This window comes from Eptesicus fuscus, chromosome 19, assembly GCF_027574615.1.
Source record: "Eptesicus fuscus isolate TK198812 chromosome 19, DD_ASM_mEF_20220401, whole genome shotgun sequence".
Lineage (NCBI taxonomy): Eukaryota > Metazoa > Chordata > Mammalia > Chiroptera > Vespertilionidae > Eptesicus > Eptesicus fuscus.
Window position 1 is genome coordinate 1,889,171 of NC_072491.1, and position 25,103 is coordinate 1,914,273.

The 25,103-nt window shown below is 57.2% G+C and overlaps 1 protein-coding gene across 2 annotated transcripts in view; it reads left to right on the forward strand.

Moving 5' to 3' along the window:
• The window catches only part of TRAPPC9 (trafficking protein particle complex subunit 9), a 170,052-nt gene extending 163,062 nt beyond the window's left edge, over nt 1-6,990 (forward strand). For both annotated transcript variants that reach the window (XM_054708471.1, XM_054708472.1), the window contains 2 exons: nt 5,657-5,877; nt 6,335-6,990. In XM_054708471.1, the coding sequence (XP_054564446.1) occupies nt 5,657-5,877; nt 6,335-6,502 (389 nt within the window). In that variant the 3' untranslated portion in view covers nt 6,503-6,990. The remainder of the gene's footprint in view (nt 1-5,656; nt 5,878-6,334) is intronic.
• Nucleotides 6,991-25,103: the final 18,113 nt, after the last annotated feature.

Genomic DNA, 25,103 nt, shown 5'->3' on the forward strand with positions numbered 1-25,103 from the left:
TCCTTGTGCAGTTCCGTGCCTGGATTCCCATGCCCACGCCAGTGCCAGTTCACAGGGTGGCCCTGGGCGTGGCAGCTCGCTGCGGCCTCACGCTCCCTTCTGACGAAGGCTCAGTGAGATGAATGCTAGAGGCCTGCAAATGTCTCAGATAAATGCTGCGACAGAGCCCCAAATGCCAGGATGTCCCGCCCACCCACAGCCCCACCCACCCACGACCCCGCCCACCACGGCCCCACCCACACATGGCCCCGCCCATATCACTGCCCCACCCATACATGACCCCACCCATTCCACTGCCCCCCACATGACCCCGCCCACCCACAGCCCCACCCACCCACGACCCCGCCCACCACGGCCCCACCCACACATGGCCCCGCCCATATCACTGCCCCACCCATACATGACCCCACCCATTCCACTGCCCCCCACATGACCCCGCCCATCTCACGGCCCCACCCACACATGACCCCACCCATCTCACGGCCCCACCCACACATGACCCCGCCCACTCCACAGCCCCACCCACACATGACCCTGCCCACCCCATGATTCCTCCCTCCTCTACTCAGGTCATTTAGTTCTGTCCGCCAGGAGAAAGGGGTTGTGGGAGGGATGTGTGTGTGGGCCATGACCTGTTCTCTCCACACTGGGCCCTCAGCCCTCCCCAGACACACCTCCTCTGCCCCCACCAGCCCTCTGGCCAGACGCTGCCTCCCCATTTCCAGTCCCGGAGGCAGCAGCCCCGGCTTCGGAAGGGGCTCCGCGGGCCCTGCAGTGGGCGCCTGTGTGGCCTGGTGGGGTGGGCACTCCCACAGGAGGGCGTGTGGTGCTGGCCATGTGTGTTTCTTCCCGCCGTTGAAGACGGTGGTTCGCCGGCCCACAGCAGCCACGGGCCACGCCAAGACGCAGCCCAGAGACCTGACTCCGGGGCCGCCCTCGCCGCTCTGTGCGCTCCCCGCACCCCCCCCCCCCCCGGCTCTCCTCCGTGGGGCCCCACCCCGGATGCCCGTGCCAGGACCGGCTCGCGCGGGGGGCACGCTGGGGAAGCCAGGAACCTCTCCATAGAGAACCCCGCGTGGCACGATTTCCTCTCCTCTCGCCTTAATTTTAATTTAATTCCCTTTAATCTTTAATGAAAAGTGGTAAAAGTAAATTATTTACCCGCGAGAGCCAAGCAGCTCCTCAGGGGCGTTCCCGCCCTGAGGGTAATTACATGTGTGGGTCCTGCCCGGCCTCCCCCCGGGCGGGCGCCGAGGGCCAGGCGCTCTGGCTCATGCTGATTAGCTGCCTCCATCACTGTCACAGCGCAGGCTTCTGGCGGATGCAGAGCAGGGCCCACCTGACAGGCGCTGGGTAATTGCCCAGGGCAAGCGGGGCCTGTGATCGCCGGGACCGGGACCCGGGGAGCTGAGCTGAGCTGTGCAGGCCGCCCTCCCACCCGGCCTGTCCCTCGCCTCCAGCTGCCTCCCTGAGCCAGCTCGCCCCGCAGAAAGGCCCCTCCCAGCCCTGCTGGGGCTCCGGGTGGGGCAAGGGTGACGGGGAGGAGCCCACCTGCCCAGGTGCCTCTGTGCCTTAGGCCCTTGCTCAGAACACCGACACCCCCACCTCCTGGGCACTGCCCATGCTTCGACCTCTTTTTAAAACTCAGTATACAGAAAAGCAGCCCAATGACGGTTAAGGGAAACCGTATTTGGCATAGTTGGCCACGACTGGCAGGAGTGGGTGTGCAGGAGAGTGTGCGCGTGTGTGTGTGCACGTGTGTGTGAGTGTGTGCGTGTGTGTGCGTGTGTGTGTGCATGTGTGTGTGTGTGCGCGTGTGTGTGTGTGTGTGTGTGCGTGTGTGTGTGTGCGTGTGTGTGCGTGTGTGTGCATGTGTGTGTGTGTGAGTGTGTGTGTGTCTCTGTGTGTGTGCGCGTGTGTGTGTGTGCGTGTGTGTGTGTGTGTGCGTGTGCGTGTGTGTGAGTGTGTGTGTGCATATGTGTGTGTCTGTGTGTGTGTGTGCGTGTGTGAGTGTGTGTGTGTGTGTGTGAGTGTGTGTGTGTGTGCATGTGTGTGTGCGTGTGTGTGTGTGTGCATGTGAGTGTGAGTGTGAGTGAGTGTTGGGTGGGGGACTAATATGGCTACCAAAGATTCGATGCTGTCCTTTTGACTCCGAGCTTCCTAACAGCCGAAGAGAAAAGGTCAGTTACTGGACTCTCATCAGCAAAGAGACTCTCATGCGGTCGGTTAAGTCCCTTGCCACGCGCTCCCTTGGCCTCGGAGAAAGGTCCCCACTTTGTGCCGGGTCTGCCTGTGCCCGCCCGAGGCCCGCGGGCTGCTGAGGAGGTGAGGCCAGGCCCACAGCAGGCCCGGCCTCCGCGCTCCCTGGCATCCCGAGGCGCGGCTGTCTTTTCTCACGGACCAGCTCTGGCTCCTAAGCGGTGACAGAGCTCCGTGGGCGACGCCCAGCCAGGCCTCGCCGGATCAACCTGTCTGAGGTTTAGGCTCTCCCGGATTTCCGTGGGCTAGAAAGATGCGTGTGCCTTGAGAAATTAAACACTCAGATGTGCTGAGGCCGAAGCGAAGCGGCTTGCCGAGCTCACTCCCGCCGTTCCTAGCCGTCACCTCGCTAATCCCTCTGCATTGCTCTTAAGCCTTAAAAGTTTTTTATCCAAAATTAGATATTTGCACCCGAAGTCTACTGAGCCTCCCGTTTCTTTAGTCACCAGGGGCCGGGCGGGGGTTGTGGGCCCGCGGGGAGGAGGCCAGGCCCTCCCTGGGGTCTGAGCTCCGGGTCGGTGCCCCCTGCGCCGTGGCCGCCAGGTGCTAAGGGACAGCGGAACAGGTTGTCAGATCAGTCACTGGAGCAAGAAACGCAGGCCCTTCCTCCTTGTCACGGGAGGGAGACTTCCTGTGACCTTGGGGCCCGCTGCCGCTTTCGGGGCTGCCTCGGCACTCGGGGAGCTGTGCGGGGCAGGCTCCGCCCGGGACCCGCTCTCCTGGCTGCCCCTCCTCCACACCTCGACCTGCTCCCTGCGAGAGGGGCCGTGGGTGCCAGCCTGGCGGGCCTGGGCGAGCGGCACCGTGTGGCCCTGCAAGTGGCGGCCTGGATCCAGCAGGTGGCAAGAAACAGGCCCTCTGGTCACCCACAGGAACCCGACAGTGGGCAGGGGGGCTGTCTGAGCTTGCTGGGGGAAGGGGTCCTGGGAGGGGGGGCTGATCAGGACAAGCCCCTTCCACGACTCCCCCACCTTCTCCCGGGCTCGTTCGTTCATGGAAACCTCCGAGGGAAGTGTGCGAGGCCGATGGGCAGAGACCGAGGCTGTGCCCCAGAGAAGGGCAGCTTCTGCTGTGAACGCAGAGGGCGCAGCACCAGCAGCCCGGGCAGGGCCGGCCTGGCTCTGCACGTGCCCCCGGGCGCCTGGCTGGGAAAAGGGCTTCTCTAGCCCTGGGCCAGCCCCGCCCCCCCCACCCTTCTCCGAGCTCCCTCACCCCGGGCACCCGCTTCCCCACCGTGGCCGCCCTTGGCCCAAAGGCAGGCTGGCACCAGGATGGCCTGGCACCGGGGGCTTCCTTCTCCTCCCAGCGGCCCGCAGGCCCTCCCTCCTCCTGGTTTCTATTTATAGCCTGTGTGTCTGTCGCGGCCGTGCTGGAGCATAAGCGTGGCGGTGGTTTCAGGAGGCATTCTGGGCCAGACGAAATTAAGTCCGTGACTCCGGCTGTATTAACAGTGAGGGGGAATCGGGGCGGGGGCGGGGGTGGGAGGCAGGAGGTGGGCCGTGGCCCCATGTAACGCTGTGGGGGCAGAGACTAATCTGCTCCCGGGATGTCTTACAAGAGAGCCTCCTGCATGAATAATCTCCTGCCAGAGAGCTGGCGCTGCCGTCAGGGACCCAGGCCAGGACGGGGGAGGCCGGTCCTGATCCTCTAACCCTCAGGTACAGACGGGCTGGTCCCGAAGCCATCTGGGCCCAAAGCCCACTCACTCATGCATGCATTCACTCACTCACTCACTCACTCACTCACTCACTCATTCATTCATTCACTCACTCATTCATTCACTCATTCATTCACTCACTCACTCACTCACTCATGCATGCATTCACTCATTCATTCACTCACTCATTCACTCACTCACTCATGCATGCATTCACTCACTCATTCACTCATTCATTCACTCACTCACTCATTTACTCATTCATTCACTCATTCACTCACTCACTCACTCATTCATGCATTCATTCATTCACTCACTCACTCATTCACTCCATCCATCCATCCATCCATCCAATAAATATGAACTAGAACCAGAGTCTGCCTGGCCTGGGTCTTGGGGACACGGGCAGGTGGCAGTTCTCCGGAGCTTCTGGGGGAGGAGACACCGGTGGTTAATAGTTAAACAGGTGGGTAAACACGAGCGCTTCAGGGAAGATGCTGTGGGTCATGAGAGAACGAAGGAGGATGGAATCGTGGCCTGGGTTTCTTTAGTCTGAAAGGGTTGTAGGCTGGGCGGCCTGTCTCACCCTCTCAGCCTGCACTCCGTGCCGGGGCCCTCCTGCAGGGGTGAGGGAGGCGTGTGGAGACTGTGGGCTGAAGGGTGCTGCTCAGGACCTCTGCAGCCGCCCCCAGCTCCGCGATGGGAGTAGGCGGGTGTGGTGAGCCCTGCGCCGGAGGTGGAGCACAGGGCGGAGCCTGCACCTGGGGGGGGGGGGGCGGTGCTGCGAGGTGCAGGCCCTGGAGCCTTCCTGGAGGCCGTCACCCTAGGACCGGCCGCTCTTAGACGTTCTTACTTTTGTCCCAGCGATTCCTTTCCCGGGACTCTGTCCTAGGAACCTAAGTCTGAATTCAGACAGAGCTCACCGTGCAGACGTGGACACAAGCGAGCGAGACGCGGTGGGGTGGGTACGTCATGGCTTGTTTCTTGCCTGGGATCCTCCGGGGCCTCCGAGAACATTCTCCCAAAGACGTCGACATGTGGGACATGCTAGGTCCTCACGTCACAGAGAGCAGAACTCAGAGCGGCAGCTCAGCCCCACGGCCACGTTAATAACCGAGGAGGCCCAGACACGGGAGTGGTCGCCGCGGTGCGGAGGGGGGCGGGGCAGGGCCTGGGATTGTGACAGAAGTATCTTTACTTCTGTAAACTTTCCCAAGTGTTTACAGAGCGCTGCGGAAGCTCGTGATTTTAAAGAAACAAAATATGGGGGTTGGGAGGGGGAGGGGCCTTGATCGCAGAAGGCTTCCTTGAAGCATGGATTTGGAGGGGAGCGGGGTGGGGGGTTGTTGACGCAGGTACACCCCACCCCAGGCACTGGCAATAGGAGTGTGTGTCGCAAAGGCCCAGCAGGTGCCACTCGTCATCCTGGGGGACTGTGGCCAGAGCTCGCCCTTCCGGGCGGGAGTATCTTGGAACCCCTCCTGGACCCCCAAACAACCTTGGGGCCTCCTAGAGCTCTGGCCCCATACCTGTCCCCGCCAGCTGCACGCCAGCAGAGCAGGGACGGGACCGTGCGCCCAGCCTGGCACAGAGGGGCGGCAGACATGGTGGAAGATGGGGCAGGGGACGAACGAATGAGGGAAGGAGTGAATGAATGAATGAATGAACCAGAAGACGGAGGGGAAGGGGAGGCCATCTGGGCTGTGTCCCTGACAGTCTCCTGTCCTGTGTCTTCGGCAGACGTGCTGGTGGACGGACAGCCGTGTGACTGCGAGGCGGCGGCCTGCCAGGTGGGCGACCCCATGCGCCTGGAGGTGCGGCTGACGAACCGGAGCCCACGCAGCGTGGGGCCCTTCGCCCTCACCGTGGTCCCCTTCCAGGACCTCCAGAACGGCGTGCACAACTACGACCTGCACGGCGCCGTGTCCTTCGTGGGCTCCAGCACCTTCTACCTGGATGCGGTGCGTGGTCGGGGAGCCCCAGGCGGCCCGGGGTGGTGTCCCCTGTCCCCCAGCCTCTGGCTGACCCTGGGCTGCCGGCTCACTCTGAGGCCTCGGGCAGCTCACTTCTCTGCATCCGGAGCCTGGGATGAGACCAGGGAAGTGAGGTCACCCCGAGGGCTGTTCAGGAAACAAGGCGAGCGGGGGGCCCAGGACAGCTGAGGTCGCCCGTCCGCTATCGCCCCGCCCCATGCAGTCACCTCCTCCCTGCCCGTGGTCACTGCAGGGGCCCAGGGGACTGAGGGAGTCACAGAGCTCACCTGGCCCCACCTCCCCGCCTCACAGGGCACAGCCCCCAGGCCCCACCCCCACCCCCACCTGAAGTGCCTCCCAGAAAGGAAGCCGAGGCTGGGACAGGGGGTCTCCTGTGGCTCTGGGGTCCAGCTGCGCGGGGCTGACACCTCCCTCCCGCCTGTAGGTGCAGCCTTCGGGCCAGGCGGCCTGCCTCGGGGCGCTCCTCTTCCTCTACACGGGCGACTTCTTCCTGCGCGTCCGGGTGCACGCGGACGGCGCCAGCAAGGAGCTGCCGCCCTCCTGGTTCTGCCTGCCCAGCGTGCACGTGCGCGCCCTGGAGGGCCAGGCCTGAGCCCGGTCCCCGCCTGTGCTGTGGGGGCGCCCGGCCTGGCCCCCAGCCTTTGTTGTAGCTCCTGTCCCCTCCTCCGGCCCAGCCCAGCTCCAGCCCCAGCCCCCTCCACCCCTTTTCCTGCGGCACCTTTTTCTGGGCTGTGCCAAGTGTGCAGACATGGCAGCCTCACGCCTCCCCGCACGGCCCACCGCGGATCCTCTGCTGGAGCCTGGCGCTAAGGCGGATGCTGCCCAGCCCAGCCCAGAGGGCGATGCTCACCTCCCCAGCGGGGTCCCTGCACCTGGGGTCACAGCCCAGCCAGGGTGGGCCTGCAGAGACCCCCAGGCCTCGGAACCCCCCCAGGGCTGGCCCTTCTCCCTGAGCCCCCGAGGCAGCCCCTGGGCCAGACGCTGGGCGGTGTCTGGGCGGGGCCCCGGGACCATGGCCTGTGTGTGTCTGTGTGTCTGTGACAAGTTCTCCAATAAAGGGCTCCTGGCTCCCTGCTGGTCCGCCTGCCTCCGGACACCTGCTTGTGCACGAGGTTCCCATCAGAGACCCCCACGACACACGGCTGGTGGCCAGTAGGGCTGGGCCTGGGTCTGTCTGTCTCGGTGACCCCACAGCTCCTTCCACACGTGTGCTCCTTGGGCCTGGATCCCAGCTCCCCAGCCCCTCTCGGAACATGGGGTCCAGCCTCCATCCCGGTCCCCAGCCCCCAAGATGGCGCTGGCCATGTCAGCCTCCTGCTCTCTCCACCCTGTGACACTGTCCACAGTCCCTCTGCGGCTCCGCGGCCATGCCCAGGCTCCCAGGCCAGGCTGCTGGTTTGCAGGCTGTTTGCTGCCCAGAGGTGCTCGCAGGGAGGGCACACAGGGCAGGGGTGCAGCCTGGCCGGGTGCAGGGCTGTGCCCCCAGAGAAGGCCCTTATTCTGATCGCGGAGCTGCCCTCCCCATCCGCCTCCACCGTCCAGGCCTCGCCTCTCCTGGAGCTCCGCCCTCCAGCCCACCCTCCCCTTTGCTCAGGGCAGGCGGGAGGCTGGGCCTTGGCGACCCCTGGCCCCCAGCAGCGGCCCGGGAGGGGGCTCAGTGAGAGGTCACACAGCAAAGCCTGCACAGGATGAGCTCAAGCAGCCCGTCTGGGAAGTGGGGTTCCCCTGGGGGCAGTGGGGGGGCCCTGAGGGGCGGCTGCCACAGGAACCCTGGCTCCGAAATCCTCAGGGGAATTTGGGGGGAGAGAGTCCCCTAGCCGGGGGTGTCCCAGCCGACCTGCGTGTCCCTGGAGTTCGTTCCTTGGTCCCGGCCTCCCAGTGCCCCCCCCTTCCCAGGAGGAGGACCAGACCCCTGCCTTGGGGTGTCCCCGACAGGGAAGCCCAGGGGGTCCTGGGGCAGGGAGCAGGGAGCGGGCTTTTGCCGAGGCAGGCGGAGTGCGACAGGAAGAAATTGACATTTGTCCCTGCCCGGTTCCTGACCTGGAGCCCATCCCTCGGAATTCCCGGGTAATGGGAGCGTCTTTGTCCAGCGAGGTGACTCTGGGTGGCCCCTGGTGGCGTCAGGACGGGACTGGTCACCCAAGGACCAGCGTGCTTCGGATCTGGGAGCCTTTGGCCCCGCCCTGGCCTCCCTGGATCGGGTTGGGGGCCCATCCTGTCCCCCTGGGCACCTCGCATCGACATCCCTCGCTTCGGGCAGTGGGGAGCTTCCTGGTGAACGCACTCACGTTCGGGCGGGCGACGCAGAAGCTCCCGCACCCGGGACCCTCCGGACCTCGCTGTGCTCGCTCCGTCCGCCGCTCACCTGCATCCTGTGTCACGTCCCTGTGGTCACCTGGGAACGTAAGTAGGTGTTTGTCTGAGTTCTGGGCTCTGTCATAGCCAACTGTCGGGCCTGAGGGGGTCAGGGACCCCAGCGCACTGCTGGCTGTTAGAAGTGGGGGGCCTGCACCTGCGCTGGCGTCCGAGCTGGGGCCGGCCAGTGGGACCGAGCCCTTGACCTGTGGGTGGGGTGTGTGCCCACGCCGGAAGGCAATGTGAGAACTGAAACTGACTGAGGTGGGGACACCAGCTGCTGGGGACAGGGTGGGCATGGTGCGCCGTGTGCAGGGGCCCGGCCGCCCAAGTATCCCGAGATCTTATCAGCTGCTGTGGCTCCGGGCTCCACGGAGAGCAGCCCTGAGAGGCGGGTGGGGACCCGAGAGGACTCTCTAGCAGAGGAGGCCGCAGCCCTTTGCTCAGGACACTGGAGCTCTCCGGGGCCCTGGGACGTGTGTCCGCAGCTGCCAGCGGGGTCGAGTCTGAGCCGTCCCATCCTGGACCCGCCATCACACAGAGGTCAGATGGACACGCCGTACACAGAGGTCAGATGGACACTTTGTACACGCAGAGGTCAGATGGACACGCCGTACACACAGGTCAGATGGACACTTTGTACACGCAGAGGTCAGATGGACACTCCGTACACGCAGAGGTCAGATGGACCCGCCGTACCCAGAGGTCAGATGGACCCGCTGTACCCAGGGGTCAGATGGACCCGCCGTACCCAGAGGTCAGATGGACCCGCCGTACCCAGGGGTCAGATGGACCCGCCAGGCAGGAGGCCTCGGGCTGGGTGGAGTCCAGCTCAGCCTCCTGGTGCCAGGGTCCGATGAGGGAGTCCAGGCAAAGGGCCGCTGCTCTGCCTGTACACAGTCGGCGCTCAATAATGGCAGTCGGCCCCTCCGGCCAGGGTCTGGGAAGGCACCTGTGTGTCCCCCGGTGTCCCTGGCTCCCGCTGACCCCTCGGCAGCCCCGACTTCTCGCAGCATAGGCCCGACTCTGTGCATCTCCTCCCGTCGGCAGGTGCCGGTGATTCCCAGTGTTCCTCCTCAGGCGGGCGGTGTCCAGGCTGCTGGCCCGGGCCCCAGCCCACCCCGAAGCCGAGGACGCACAGCCAGAAATAGACCGTGTCCTTTCCCCTCGGCACTTGTTCCCTTCGGGCAGGACAGGCCTGCAGTGGCCGCAGTCACCCGGCCATCACGCTGTCGCCCAAAATTCACCCGGCAGAGCGGGGATCCAGAAGGGGCCTGAGGCGCTGAAGCCCAGTCCTGCCCCTCGACGGCTCTGGGACCTCACACCACCCGACAGGAAGCCGCATTGCTGTCATCGGAGCGATGGCCATGAGAACATACCTCGTGGGCACCGTGCGTTCGTGGTTGGACTGCATCTCCTCGGCGTGCCCACGCGTGATGATAGCAGGTCCTCACTAGCTAACGCGGGGCCCCTCCTGCCTTCCCACGGGAAGCTGGCCGCGCGCCCTCACTGTTTCCTTAGACGCTGCACGGGCTCATTGACCCGGTGGCGAGGGACAACGCCAGGCGCTTTCTGCACAGCGGCCCCGGGGCGGGGGGCTGCCCGTCGAGGGGTGAGCCCCGTGACCAGCATTCGGGCCGAGGCTGGACCTGTGGATGGTTTCGAAAGGGTGTCAGGTGATGCCTCTGAGCCGCCGGCCTAGGACCCGTCCTCGTGGTGGCTCGGGCCAGCCCGGGCCCCCGGCGCCGAGAAGAGACGGGAGCCTGTGGCCGCCTGGCCCCTGGGCCTCGGAACAGTGTCCTACGGGGTTAAGGCAAATAGTAAAGACCCAAAGGTGTTACCGTGATGGGCGGGCACAGACTGCGCCTCCTCCTGAAAGCAGCTAAGTGAGGGCACGTCTATCACAGACACGCGCGCCGCCCCGCGGGCGGAGGAGAGTCAGAAGCACCCGCCTGACCTGTGTGGGCAAAACCCCGAGAGGGAGGGGCGCCGGCTTCCATTCTGGCAGAACTGGGAGGGGGAGGAGCGAACCACGCCCACCAGGTGGGGAGGCTCAGGGAAGCTGCACCCCATTAATTTGGGAGCCAAAGGATTCTACCCTGAGTAAGGGGTGAACTGAAAATGCCCCTCCCTCCTACTCAGAGAGTGGAAATAAGACGGTCCCGTCTCCACGCTTTGATTCCACCCAAATTGGCCCTCCCGTGACCTGCAGGCCCAGGCCGCACTCCCCCAGCGCCGCCCCAGCCCCGCGTCCTTCATGAACTTGAAAGTGGTCCCAGACACCAGCGCCCCCACCGCCACGCAGCAGACGGCTCGCAGCAGTAAACACATCCTTTCTGGAGGAAGCCACTTCTGTCCCAAATCTCCGAGGCAAATGAATAATTCAGTTTTAAAAGAAAGAGAGTCATCAGACGCACAGGGAAACAGCGCATCCTGTGTGAGGGCGGAACAAAGGCAGCCAGCCGGGCCTGAAGGAGAGCAGGCACTGGCTCCGTCAGACAGACCGTGAAATAAGTGCCTCTCTATGTCACAGAAATGACAAAGAAGAGGAAAACGAGTGAAGATCGAGAGCATCACAAAATAACCAAATGGAAGTCCCGTAACTGTGACAGAACTAAAATTAAACACTTAATGAGTGCGTTGAAGGCAGACTAAACCCAGCTCGAGGGAGACGAGTGAATGGAAGATAGAGCCTGGGACCTCATAAAAAATGCAGCTCAGAGAGGACAGAAAATATGAAAGAGACTAAACCCACGGCCAGCAGGGTGCGGAGGCTCACACAGTCAGAGTTCCTGGAGGAGGGGCCAGGATGGAGCAGAGGCAGGATGGGAAGGGGCATGACTGAGACTTCCTCAGAACTGACCCCACACTTCCGGAAGCCCCACCACGTCCATGGAGCATAACATTGAAAATACACCGCAGACCCATCATCATATGATTCCAAACACCAGATGCGAGGGGTGGTTGCTGAGGGGCTAGAAGACACGGCAAATCCCCCGAAGACGTGGCGCCTTGATAGCGGCTTCCTGTCCGCCACAGCGGAGTCCCGGTGTCCGTGGAGCGACATCCGAGTGACACCAACGCGTTCTAATAGGCGAGAGAGCACCGTTCGCACAGAAACAAAACCCAGGCTTCCACCGCCACAGCCTCACTAACGGAACTCCAGAGAATAAACTCCAGGCAGAAGGAAATCCATATTCGAAAGTTGGAAATGCAGGAGAGAAGGAACAACAAGCAATGTGGGTAAGTCTTAACCAACATTTACTGTGTCAATCATCCCCATCATCATGAAGTATAGAGTTGAAACACCACGGATTTAACATGCATCGCAAAATAACACACACATGTTAGTGAGGGAAGATGGAGTCAAGGAGAGCTAAGGTGCTTTAATTTTCATTTCAGAGGCTCGGGAGGAGGATAAAGATATCGATTAACTTAGACGCAAGCTTTTGTGCTTCAGTTCAATTTCTGGGGTAACCATTAAGAAAGTAAGAAAGTGCATGCACAACCTCTAAACTGGATGCTCCAAAAAGTCAAATAAGGAAAAATAATCATTCAGTCCAAATGAAGACAAAAAAAAAAAAAAAAAAAAAAAAAGAAAGAAAGAAAGAAAGAAAGAAAAATGGACCAAAGAAATAAATGGTAATGGCAGAACAAACAAAACCACACTATAATGATATTATTATCTGTATGTTGTAGTTGAGAAAAGTGAAGCACAGAGTGGATAGTAACAGCCAGAAGTGGTTATGAAATGAGTTGTAGAAATAAAGTATATCAGTACTTAAAATAAATTAAGACTATCCCAGATAAAAGACTAGACAGCAACCACAAAAATCAGGTTTATGATATTTACAAGAGACATTAAGACAAGGATGTAGGAGGAGGTTGGAACAGAATGGTAGGAGAAGATGTTCCAGAAAAATCCTAATGAAAAGAAAGTCTAAAGCAAAAAGTTAATGACTTCTAGAAATAATTACATCACGCTGATAAAAACAGTGACTCGCCAGGAAGCTATACTAACTCCAAATACATATGCAACCAGTAACACAGTCTCAAACACATAAAGTAAACCCTGATAGATCTCTCTCAGAAACAAAGATCAAGGAGACAAAAAGTGTTAAAGATACAGAAGATTTGAAAGTTTCAATCAATACATTTAATCTAATGGATTTATATAGAATACTTCACTCAGCAGCTGTAGAAAGACATTTTTATCAAGCACATATGTTGAGATTTGCTGTGGCCCATATGTAGTTGAAGGACTGTTGTCATAGACATACATTCTCTGAACCTGATATGCTTGAGTAGAAATCAGTCACAAAAAGATAATTATAAAAGTTCCATGGATTTGGAAACTAGGAAACACTTTTAGATCACTAAGAGTTGAGAGAAGAAATCACCGTGGAAAGTAGGAAATATTGAAATTGAACAGAAACAAAGTATACACTGAGTGGCCAGGTTATTATGATCTCTGAATGCATAATAATCTGGCCACTCAGTGTGTGTATGTGTGTATGTGTATGTATGTGTATGTGTATGTGTATATATATGTGTGTATGTGTATATATATATATATATATATATATTAGAAGCCCGTTGCACGAAGTTTCGTGCAATAGACTTTCCTTCGCCTGGCTGCCGGCACCAGTTATCCGCCAGCAGCAGTTTTCCTCTGGCCACCCACCGATCAGAGCGCTTCCCGCCAGCATGATTGGCCACCCCGAGAGGAACTCCGATCGGGAGGCGCTCCGATCTGCGGGTGGCCAGAGGAAAACTGCTGCTGGCGGAAAACTGGTGCCAGCAGCCACGCAATCGGCCACCCCGAGTTCTGCCACCAGCGTCTTCCGCCGGCCCCATGGGTCCTTCCGCAGAGTCCCCGCCCCCCGCTCCTACCGCCAGCCAATCGGCCACCCTGAGTCCTGCCCCCCGCGCCTCCAGCTGGCCCAATCGTGGGCGTAGCGGAGTGATGCAATTTGCATATTACCTTTTTATTATGTAGGATTAGAGGCCCGGTGCATGAATTCGTGCATGGGTGCGGTCCGGCCCGCCTGGCCAGGGGGAGGGGACATGGGCAGTTGGCCGGCCTGCCTGGTCGAACTCCTGGTCGAGGGGACAATTTGCATATTAGCCTTTTATTATATAGGATATATACTGATATATAATATATATATATATTATGGGTTCAGAGGTCATAATAATCTGGCCACTCAGTGTATATCAAAACTGTATGAGGCTGATAAATCAGTATTTAGAGGGATAGTTTATAAACTTAAATGCTTATATTCCAAAGAGGAACATGTAAAAGTTAATGGACTGAGCGCCATCCCCAGGTGCTGAAAAAGATGGCAGGAGAGATCATTGAGAAGAGAAGAATATAATAGAGATAAGATCGTAAATTAATAAAATAAGAAAAACCCACAGTAGCAAAAAGCTAAAGGTTGTTTTTTGAAAAGGCTAATAAAAGTGAGAAGCCTCTGACTGGATTAATAAAATAGAAAAGACACAAATAGCCACATGTCAAATAAAGAGGGGACATCAGATACCACGGACAATGACAGGAGGATATTAGGAGAGGAAATTATGAAGAACTTTACACCAATAAACTTCAAAACAGAAATGAAATATAATTTTCTAGAAAACACAATAGACATTAAAGTTTTCAATAATAATAAAAAGAAAAACCGAGTAATCTTAAAGCCATTGAAGAAATCAACTCAGTAGTTAAAAAATCTTTTTGTCAAGGAAATTCTAGGCCCAGATGATTTTTACCATTGAATTCTAGTTCAAGAAACAAACAAACATCCAAGTGTGCCCAGAATATTTCTGAATGTGGGAAAAGTGGGAAAGTATTTGGTTATTTTTCATAAGGCTAGTATGGCTTTGATACCAAACCTTACTCAGACAGCCTAGAAAAGGAGATCGCAGGCTAAACCATGCATTCGTGTAGGTGCAAACATCTGAATCTAAATGTCAGCAAACAGATTCAGTTGTATGTGAAAGAGATAGCATATCGTGACCGAGTTGTATGAAGAGAATGCAAGGTTGGTTTTTATTCACATCGGACAGGATGTGAATAATCTACCACATTGTCAAGTTAAAGAAGAAAAAATCATATGAACAGTCTTGTAGATGTGGGAAAAGTCTCGATAAAAGTCGCTATCACCCTTCCCCCCCAAAAAAAACTCTTAGAAAGCTAGGTCTAGAGAGTTGTTTTTTTTAACCTGATAAAAGGATATCTATAAAAAACACACATACGTCAAACCTTCTTCTCAATGTTGCAGTGTTGTAAGCACTCTAAGATCAGGAATGGGACAAGGATGCATGTTGTCTCCACACGTGTACGTGGCCCCTGCCAGCACAGAAACGCAAAGAAAAGAACCCACAGAAGGCACACGGGCTAGAAAGAAAGAAGCAGAGCTGCCGTTATTTACCTCGTATGTTGTCTACCACACAAAGAAGGCTCAGGAGTCCTCAGGTTTGTTAGATGAATCCGTGCTTACCCAAGTCTGTACAGAAAAGCCACAGTGTTTTTATAGCACAGCCACAAGTGGCTAGAAAATAAAATGGGCTACCCCATATAGAACTACAAAAAAAAAAAATGCAGAATCTGTGGTAGGCTGAATAAGGGCACCCCGAAGATGGCCACGTCCCAGTTCTCAGCACCTGTGGGTGCCCTACGACAAAGCGGAAGTATAGGCACAGGTGAGATTAAGGTCACCACTCACTCACCTGACTTTAAAACGGAGGTTATCCAGGTGGCCTCAGTATAGCCACAGGCGCCCGGGAAGAGAAGCAGAGGTGGGCAGCGTGAGAATTTAGCCTGATGCTGCTGGCTTGGAAGATGAAGGAGCTGGAGCCGAGAGATGCCTCCACCTTTAGGAGCTGGAAAAGGCTAGAAAAGGGATTCCCGCTACGAACTCCAGGAAGAACAAAGCCTTCCTGAGAGACTCCTTTTTAACATCTGGCTTCCAGAGCAGTAAGGTATTCCATGTGTGTTGTGTAGGCCGCTAAGTGTGTTCCAGTGGCAGTAGGAAATGGGTACATTTTCAGTGTGCGAGCCCACCACGGGACAGGATGTAACAGTGTCTTGGAGGACGGTAAAGGGGAGCTAAGTGGGTGGTTGGGAGACTGTCTCAAAGATGTAAGTCTTTGCCATATTGATTTATGGACTCAGTGCTGCAGTAATAAAAAGCTTAATTTCTTTGGGTGAAGCTTGGCAAGCTGATGATGTGGAAATGCAAAGAGCCAACAATCACCGACGTGCTCTTGAAGGACAGGTGGGAAGGTAGTGCAGGGGTAAACTCACGGAACAGAAGACGATGGGCCGGCGGGAAACCCGGAAGTGACCATGCGCAGATGGACATGGGCTGGGTGAACTATCGCGGTCACGTGCCAGGGAAGAGGATGGGCTCTTCCTATATGGTGCTGGGAAGGGAAGCGGGCAGATGTGGGCAAGGGCGACACTGGACCCCTGACCATGTACGAATATCTATTCTAGGTTAAGACCTAACTGTGAAAGGCAAAGTATAAAACACGTAGAAGACATGATAAGTAGCTCTATGATCTTGGGTTAGAAACAGATTTCCCAAATGAGACACAAACACCACATCTTAAAAAGTGATAAATTCTATTATATTGAAATTAAGAACTTGTGTTCCTCAGAAGATTCCACAAAGGCAGTGGAAAGACATGTCACAAACGGGAAGAAATACGAGGAGGGTCTGCTGCTTTAATGAGCTTATTCAAACTGGAAGTGATGTAAGTCACTTTTGCTCACAATCCATAGAGAAGAGCAAACTTCCACAAATGGGGCCTATCTCCTGTAGCGAGGAGTGGGGAATGGGATGCAGTGAGCACCAGGGGTCTCTACCAGTCCTAGCAAAGTTGAGCTGGTCATATCCTATGACCCAGTGACCCCACTACCATTCCATATCTTAACAGATACTTAGTGGTTTGCCCCAACACGAGCCACATACCAGAACATTTGTGGCGGAACTGCTCATGGTAGGAGAAGAGGATGTAATTCCAGTGCCCTATTAAGAACGGAATGTGTCACTCCGTTGTGGCCGATCTGTGTAGCAGAACAGAATACTATACAGTGGCGATTACGAAACAACACAGATGCTCGTCAAAAACATAGCATTGATGGACTAAAGCAGGCAACCGAAGAATACCTGTGGCATGATTTCAATGACACAGAGTCCCCAAAGCAAACCCATGTATTTATTAAGGCTCCCTACACAAGTTGCTTAAAAAAAAAATACTGTAGAAACAAAGAAGCGAGCAACGGACACAAAATGTAGCACCGATTCCCTCTGGGTGGAGGAGAAGGATGGAACTTGAAAGGGGCAAGCAGGAAGCTTGGGGATTAGGGAATGTTCCATTTGTTCTGCTGGACAGTGGAAACTTAATTCCTGCCTCTCTCCAAAAATTGAGATGTTTGAGTCAGCCCCAGGTGATGCGAATTGTCAAAGACATGGCTTTTGGTAAAAAAAGATCCTTTGGCACCGATTCAGCAAACCAATAAAGAATTCTTCCCTTCGTCCACCTTTAGAATTTAGTTTGCCATTTCAAACCTGCTGATTAATCACACTGTGTCCCTGGCAGCTGCCCAGGCCAGCTCCTCTGGAGACTGGGAAGTGGGAGCCCTGGGCAGGAGGCCTTCAGCACCACGGACAGCGCCTCGAGGCCGGCTCTGCAGAGACCGGCTCCTGAAGGCATCTGAGTCAGGGAAGGGCAGAGGGTTTCAAAGTCGTGGTCTAGCCACCTAGTGAGCTGGTGGCAGGGCAGGGACTAGAACCCAGGCCTCCTGACACCTAGCCCAGCGTTCATTCCGTGGCCCTGGCTTTGGGTACATGGACTGGAACTCCTCCGTGAGCCAGGAAGTCACCGAGATTGGGGTGGGAGGGGGAGCGTCCACGTGTGGCTTCCGTGGGTGCCGTTTAAAGCTTGGGCTCTGCGGCCAGTCTCGGCAGGGTTCAGGTCCGGACTCTGCCCTCGCCATCTGAGTGCTCTCGGAAGTCGCCGCCCCTCTCCAGGCCTCTGTCAATCACACCGACTCCCCGCAGATGGCTGCAAAGATTCTGTGCTGTGCGATGCACCAAAGGCTCAGCACCGGGTCCCAGGCGCTGGTGCGCAACCAAACACAGCACCTTCTTTCAGCTGCTCCCTCGCTGGGTTTCAGATCAGAAAGGAATTGGTTTTATGGAATCGTTGATAAGGTGTTGGAACAATATGACCTCTCGGAGTCTGTTCTGGAATAAACCCCACACGGTTCCCATGTGAAATCGTGGCATTGGCCAACAGACAGATGTTAAGGCTCCTCGGATGTCTTAGCTCTGTCCTGTCCTGTTCATTTGAGCCCCTGCCTCCACCCCCCCCCCCCCCCCCCCCCGCATCATTGCCTAACGTGTCCTGACTCTGTCTCCCCACGAGACGCTCAGAGAAGAGGGGTGACAATATGCCTACAAAATGTCCCCAGGGCCAAGATCCTCGCCCACACTCGCATCCCTGCAGGAAACCTGAAGGGTGATGTATTGTTCTTTCTGTCAGTTGCTGGATTCCGTTTGCTAGCATTTTACTTTAGGAATGTTTATTCACATTCCTCCGTGCGCTTGGCCTCGAGCCCCCTCACTTGGTGTTACTTGTACTCAGGTTATTGCAGATGCGCAGGATGAACAGGGCCTCTCTCTCCCGCCTTTTCCCGTGACCCCAATAGCGTCCACAGCGCCGGCAGGATTAGACCTTTAGAAATTAGATGCACCTCGGCCGTGCGCCTGTCTGATTCTGGTGCCTTTTCCCCGATAAAAATTCAATCACCTCCTAATCTCTTTTATGGTAATTGGTCTATTAACATTTTCCATTTTTTTTCTTGGACCGATTTTGGTAATTGACTGATACCAGGAAACTGTCGGTGTCCCTGAGGTTTCACAGAGTTGCATACAATATTCTCTCATAATTATTTCTATCTCCTCTGTATCTGTAGTTATATTGGTATGTCTGCCTCCTTCATTCCTAATCTTGTCTAATTTTACGATCTCTCGCTCTTCGTGCCCTGTAATTAGACTCACGAGGGTTGTTTTTTACTTTATTAGCCATTTCAAAGAACAAGCTTTTGCAGTTACGTATTCTTTCCACGGTTTAATTTTTTTTCCTGTTTCATCAATTTCACTTATCTTTATGAATTTTCTCTTTCTTATTTCTTTTGTTGTTTTTCCCCCTAATTTCTTGAGCCAAGCACGGGAGCTGGTGCTACGGTCAGTCTTCCCGGGTCTGGTGAAGGCCCTTCCGGCGGCGCCTTCCCGGGCCGCGGGCTCTCCTCCGTGTGTCCTAACCCGGGGCTTTTCCTTTTCCTGGTTTTCCAGCAGTTTCTCCTTTGGTTTTCCCTGTGACCCACGAGTCCCGCAGGGATGTGTGACATTGCAGGTAGTTGAAGGGTGTGGGCTTCCCTTCTCTTCTTTATTTCTCCGGGCAGTGGGCGTGGCCCGAGCAGGAGGCCTGTGAGCAGCTGCACTCTGTGGCCCTTGAACTTGGTAAGGCTTCCCTGCTGGCCTGCCAGATGCTGCCTTTCACCCGTGGCCTGTGGGCCTGTGACCGTGTACTCACTCTTCGAGAACATGTAGAGTGTGTGTTACACACACATTCACATGTGTGGGCTGCGTTATTCTGGTGTTATTACTTTGGTGTTTTAAAATGGCAAGGGTACAGACAAGCACCGGGACTCAGTGGCTGTGCCATGAGGCCAGGCTTGGTTCTCACCGAGGTAGTATTAGTAGGAAACGATCCGCCTCCTGCCTTCCACCCCTCGATACCTCCGCTTCCCTCTTCGATAGAGAAGGAGGCGTCCCTGGGTAACCGCGGCACCAGCACTGCCCAGAGAGGCGACGGCGATGTCCTGGGATCTCCTAAGACTCCCCCACATTCGTGTTCCCAGTTGTCCCTGACGTCACTGCAGCAACTGGATGTGTTCACACCGGCTCTGATCAGGGTCCTGCCGTGCATGGGACCGCGCCTTCATTTCTCGCACTCTGTCCGTTTCTGATAGAAATGAGCAGCTGCCTCTCTCATGCTTGCATTTTTTTTTTACCAAGTTCTCTTTCCCAGTAGGTTTTGCTGTAGAAAGTTAGCTCTTCTTCTTTTATAAACGCAGCTTCTGACTGTGTATCCCTCTACTGTAGAATGTTCTCATTTATCACCTGTAAGTATCTTTAACCTTTTTTGAAATTAGTACCTGCCAGTTCTACTTTATTTTCACTTGCTCTATCCTTACAAATATTTCCCCAGCCACCTAAATATCTACAGAATTCTGTTTCGAGTTTATTTCCAATAAACAGCTTATATTTGGCTGTGTTTCTCAGAACCCAGGATGGCAAGGTCTGGCCGTTCTCATGGAGAGTCCACGTCTTTCCATTTAAGGTGGTAACTCACATATTTAACATACTTCCTATTGTTGGCTACTTATTTTACATCATTGTTTCTTCCTCGTTTTTGATGGTTTGATCAAGTTACGGTTCCTTCTATTTTTTTTTCTTCGTCAATTAGGAATCCCTACTTATGCTCTTCTGTTACTGAATGTTTGTGTCTCCCCAAAATGCACATGTTGAAACCCCAAACCTTTGTGTGACTGTACTTGGAGATGGGGCCCCTGAGGAATTAGTCAAGGTTAAACGAGGTCATAAGGGTGGGGCCCTGATCAGATAAGGTTAGTGCCCTCATAAGAAAAGACGCTAGAGCTCACTCCTACTCCCCCCCCCCCCCCCAAAGCACAGACGAAGAGGTCACGGGAGCCCACCGCAAGACGACAGCCATCGCAAAGCAAGAGACACAACCTCAGATTGAAACCTACCTCACCGGCCCCTTGGCCTTGGGCTCCCAGCCCCCAGAACTGTGAGAAGCAAACGCCCGCTGTGCCGGCCACCAGTCCCTGGGACTCTGTTATGGCGCCTGAGCAGACACCCAGACCCTCCTCTTCCCTGCGACCAGACACAGATTTCTCTGCACTGATGGAAAATAAGATGCCTGCTATTTCACACAGTGAGACGCGTTATTCCCCCTGACGATTCCTCCTCAGTCCAGTGTGGGAATTTCTAGAATTCTTCCTCTCCCTGCCCCTCAAGGATGAGGTCCTGGGAGAGCCTGTAAATTTCCCCTGCCCAGACCTTGTGCGGTTGCTGAGCTAGGACTTTTATAAACAGACCATCGTTGGAATTTTCCCTCCCAGGAGGAGCCTCTATTTCGGGAGCCCTTACTAAGCAGTAGGTGGCAGAGTCTGGCAGGTCGATCCGTATTCATTTTGATTTAATTTCCCCGCCCATCAAGGCCCGCTCACCCGCTGCCTTCCCTCTTCATCTTTCTTCATTTCCTGGGCTCGGTCCTGTCTCGTTAATTTCCCGTCCTGAGTCTTCTCTCGAGTCTCCCTCACGCGAGGGTGCGGGGGAGCGGGGGTGCGGGGTAGACCAGGGCTCAGGAAGTGCATCTCAGACGGCTTCCTGCGCCCTCACAGGTGAGCCACACCTGGGCTGGGTCGCGATTTCCAGGTGAGGTCTTTGCTGGCTTGGCCATGTGGCATCGCTTCAGAAGTGAAGTAGGACATTTCTGGGCAGAGTCTCGCAGGACCTTGGCGAGATCTGGGAGCCAGGGCAGGGGGCAGCTGTTGCCTGGTCTCAGAGGGGCCTGGAGAGCAGAGCTGCTGTCAACTCACAGGAGCAAGAAGAAGCCTCTGCAATGTGGAGCCGCTGAGCTTTCCATTTTACAAACGTGGGTCCTGCTCTGTCTCGTCTCCGGCGGCCCCCCAAGAGCCACAGGCTGGCGGCCTGCACCGAGGGCACTCGCTTCCCCAGTCCTGCGGCTGGACGGCCAGGGTTACGGTGTCGGACCCGGCAAGGGCACTCTCCCGGCAGGTGTGTCCTCCTGTCCTGGAGAGTGAGCGCTGGTCCCTTCTTTTCGTGAGAACTTGAACTCCCTCCAGGGGCCCCGCCCGTGTCCTCATCTAACCGTCACCTCCCAAGTCCCACTCCCCTCCTTTCTCTCTCTCTCTCTCTCTCTCTCTCTCTCTCTCTCTCTCTGGCTCTGGGCCCCTTAAAAGCTGTGATTTTTCTTTGTTGGCTCTTGGGGGGCTCAGATGGATTTCTGAATGTCCCAGTGTTAGTCTGAGTCCCCCACGAAGCAGCTGTTGAGATGCAATTGAACACCCAAGAAATTTACCAGGGAGGACACAGGGCACAGGGCGAGGGGGTCGGGGGAGGACAAAGAGTGGACCCCACGTGAGGAGGGACAGAGGAGCTCAGGGCCGAAAGGCTCCTCTCAGAAAGGGCACAGCCTGGAGGTGGGAGGCCTGCCCCGCTCCTCCCCCTGCTCCCCCGCCCCCCCCCGCTCCTTTCCCTGTGCGCTGGCTGAGGGGCGGCCTATGGGTCCGGGGTGGCCCCCCAGCGGCTGCACCAGAAAGAAAGGGGAGCGGGTGCACTTGGGGCTGAATCATGGACAGTATTGCTGGTGCCAGGCCACGGAAGCCACTTGACCACAACGCCTGGCTCTGATTGTGTGAGCACCTGGCCTCACCTGGGCAGACCGAGTTCTTATGGAGCAGCCCCCCTGCCTTCCCTCCAGGGCCCCCCTCTCTGCCTCCTCCCTGCACCCTCTGACCATCCCTGGACTTTACCGCCACCCCTTTCCTGAACGTGACTCTGAGGGAGCCTCTTGCACCAGCAGCTGTGGCTTAGGGTGTGGTCTGCGCCCCCAGGCCTGGGCCCACTGCTGAATGGTCTAACGTCCTTGGCGGGGGGGCTTAGGTTTTGTTTCTTTTGCTTCTTTATATTTTCCTCTATTTCTTAGATTTTATGCAGAAAGGCGTTGTTTGTGATGAAGAATAAATCAATGTGAAGAGCAAAATGATGTTTAAAAAGAGCCAGTGATTCAGGCTGCCACCGTTACAGGGATTGTGGGCCTGGGGGGAGCTGGGGAGAGGTTTGGGGGGTTGGGGACCCTTCCTGGTGCTGTGGAAGTCACGCTGTGTCCCCCAGACCTGTCCTAGGGCGCTGAGGGCCTTCACCCCGCTCACCCCAACCCCTCCACCGAGGGGAGACACTCAGCGTGGCCTTGGGGGGCTGGGGCAGCCCAGCGCCCTCACAGCCATCAGAGTTGGGGTCCTGTTGTTTTCATTGGCCACCATTTCCCGGGGACTTCTTCCTCGGGGTAGGAGAGCGGCCTAGGCCCCGGGCCCTGCAAGGCCCACGCAGCAGGAGGTGGGGCCGGCCCCGTGCAGGGAGGCGCAGTGTGACTCGGCTCCCTCCTCAGTCCAGTGCAGCGTGGCTCCTGGGGGCACAGTGACAGCCGTTCTCCCCCCCCCAACCCCCCCGCCTGCCTCCTGTCCTCCCCGAGGCCTTGGAGCCCTGACCTCTGACCTCATCTTGACTCTAGCCACCTTTGCATTCTTGCTCTTCTCTGAACCGGCCAAGACCCGTCCCCGGACTCGAGGGCATCAGCCACTCCCTCTGCCTGGATGACCTCCCCGGACCCCCACCTGTCATTCAAGTCTCGGCTCAAACGCTCTCCCGAGGCTGGCCTGACCCCGGCCCCAGGTCTCTCTGCCCACAGCACTTCTCAGGGACCCGTTTCTCATCTCCCCACAGCCCCGCCTCGCGGCCGCCTGACCAGGGCTGTGCACGCTCCCTCCAGCGTCTGCTCCACCGCAGCCCGGCCTTGCGGCTGGCTCGCGGGTGTTGGCGGCGAGAGCCGGGTTGCTGGGCTGGCCCTCAGGGGCCCGGAGCTGGACGGTGTCCCGGCCCTGCTGACGGTGTTGCTGACGGTGACGCCGGGCCTCCCAGCTCGGCCGCTTCCCTGGGCCAAGGCCCCTCATTGGGGAGCAGCGGAAGGAGACGGGTGGCCAGAGCTCCCCCCAGCCCCGGAGGCGGTCTCTACCATCTGCATGTGCGCAGCCTCTGGGCCTGCCTGTCTGCTCCAGCTCAGAGCAACGAGAGCTGGGCAGCTCAGGGGCCGGGGGGCAAGGCCTCGCTGCTGGGAAGCCCTCTGGGGTCCCCTAGTCTAAGCTGATCGAGGCTCCGCAGCCCACGTGACCCATGGGTCTCCTGAGCATCCTGTGCCACGGACCCCAGCACCCCCCCCCCCACAACCCGGTCCGGTGACCCCCAACCTGGCAGAGAGCAGAGCAGAGGGGAAGAAGCCTCGGGTTCGCCCTGAGGCCTCAGCGAATGTTCCCGGAGCCCCACTTGCCGCTGGGGACACAGCGAACAGGACAGGTTCAGGGAGGCAAACTGCGGCTCGCGAGCCACATGCGGCTCTTTGGCCCCTTGAGTGTGGCTCTTCCACAAAATACCACGGCCTGGGCGAGTCTATTTTGAAGAAGTGGCGTTAGAAGAAGTTTAAGTTTAAAAAATTCGGCTCTCGAAAGAAATTTCAATTGTTGTCCTGTTGTTATTCGGCTCTGCTGACTAATGAGTTTGCCGACCACTGCCCTAGGCCTTGCCCAGACCAGCCCGGCTTCCTCGGGGAGGGGCCTGGGGCCCGGGCTCAGGGACCTTCAGGCCTTGGAGCACCTGCCCCGCCTCCCTCCCTGGGAGTTGCAGGCCGTCAGGACACACAGACACACCTGCGGGTCCCGAAGAGCAGCGGGGTGTGCGGGGCGCAGCCTCACGCGGGGAAGGCGCGGCCACCTCGGCGGCGCTGCAGAAACACCTTCTGCCACACACGGTGGAAATGGCAGCGGCGAGAGCCAGGCTCCGAGGGGAAGACGGTTAAGCACCTTCCGCAGGAGCTCTGGGCACCGGCCCGGGCCACGTGACGGCTAAAGTTAGCTCCCGCCGGAGGGTGCTGGCCGAGCAGCGGGTCCCCGCCCTGCGGCCTGTGGCGCTGGCTCTGCTCCCGGGCCGGCGGGCAGTCCGCCGGGGAGAGGACACCGCCTGCTGCCGTGGGAGAGGGTCCAGCCAGGTGTGGCGCCTCTTTCCTGTGCTCACCTCCCGGGAGAGGCCCGGGAGGCCCCCGCTTGGCCACGGAGGACGGCAGGCTGGGCTGGGCCCCGGCACCTGGACTGTCTGCACAGCGGGGTGAGCCTTGGGGAGCGGCTGCTTCTGTGCAGGGCCCCCACACCTGCTGTAGGGCCCTCGGCCGCCCCTTCCTCCCTGCTGGCACGTCCAGGTGTTCTCACCACCCCTCCCACTACCACCCGGAGGGAACCCCACTGCAGCCCAAGTTCAACCTGGAGACTCGGCCACTTGCCCGAGATGGGGCAGTTATTGCCGTCCCAGTCAGCGGTGGTTTTTATTATTAAACATTGTTTTTAATTGATTTCAGAGAGGAAGGGAGAAGGAGAGAGAGAAACACCAATGATGAGAAAGAATTGATCAGCTGCCTCCTGCACGCCCCACACTGGGGATCGAGCCCACAACCCGGGCCTGTGCCCTGACTGGGATTCGAACCGTGACGCTCAACCACTGAGCCACGCCGGTCGGGTGAAGAGTTCTATCGTTAGTTTTTGTTTTTATCTATTAAGTGATGATTATTAATTTTAAGAAAGCAGATAGCTGGGTCCCACAGGGCCCCCCCTCTCTGAATACCTAGTGATCTCGGGCTTGGGTGGTGAGCTCGGAAGGGCCCTCCCGCCCCCCCTGCCTGGTTGTGGAACGGCCCCCCCTTATCGACCCTGGGCTCAGGCCTCGTTAATGAGACCTTCCTGCTGGGCCGGTGGCCCTCAGCAGCCCCGGGGAGCTGTCAGCTGCAGATGCTCTGCCCGCCGCCCGCTGGTCCTGGCAGCGCTGGGCTCGGGGACGTGATGAGCTATTTATGGAGCAGGCACGGCTCAGACCCCACTCAGCAACCTGAGACCC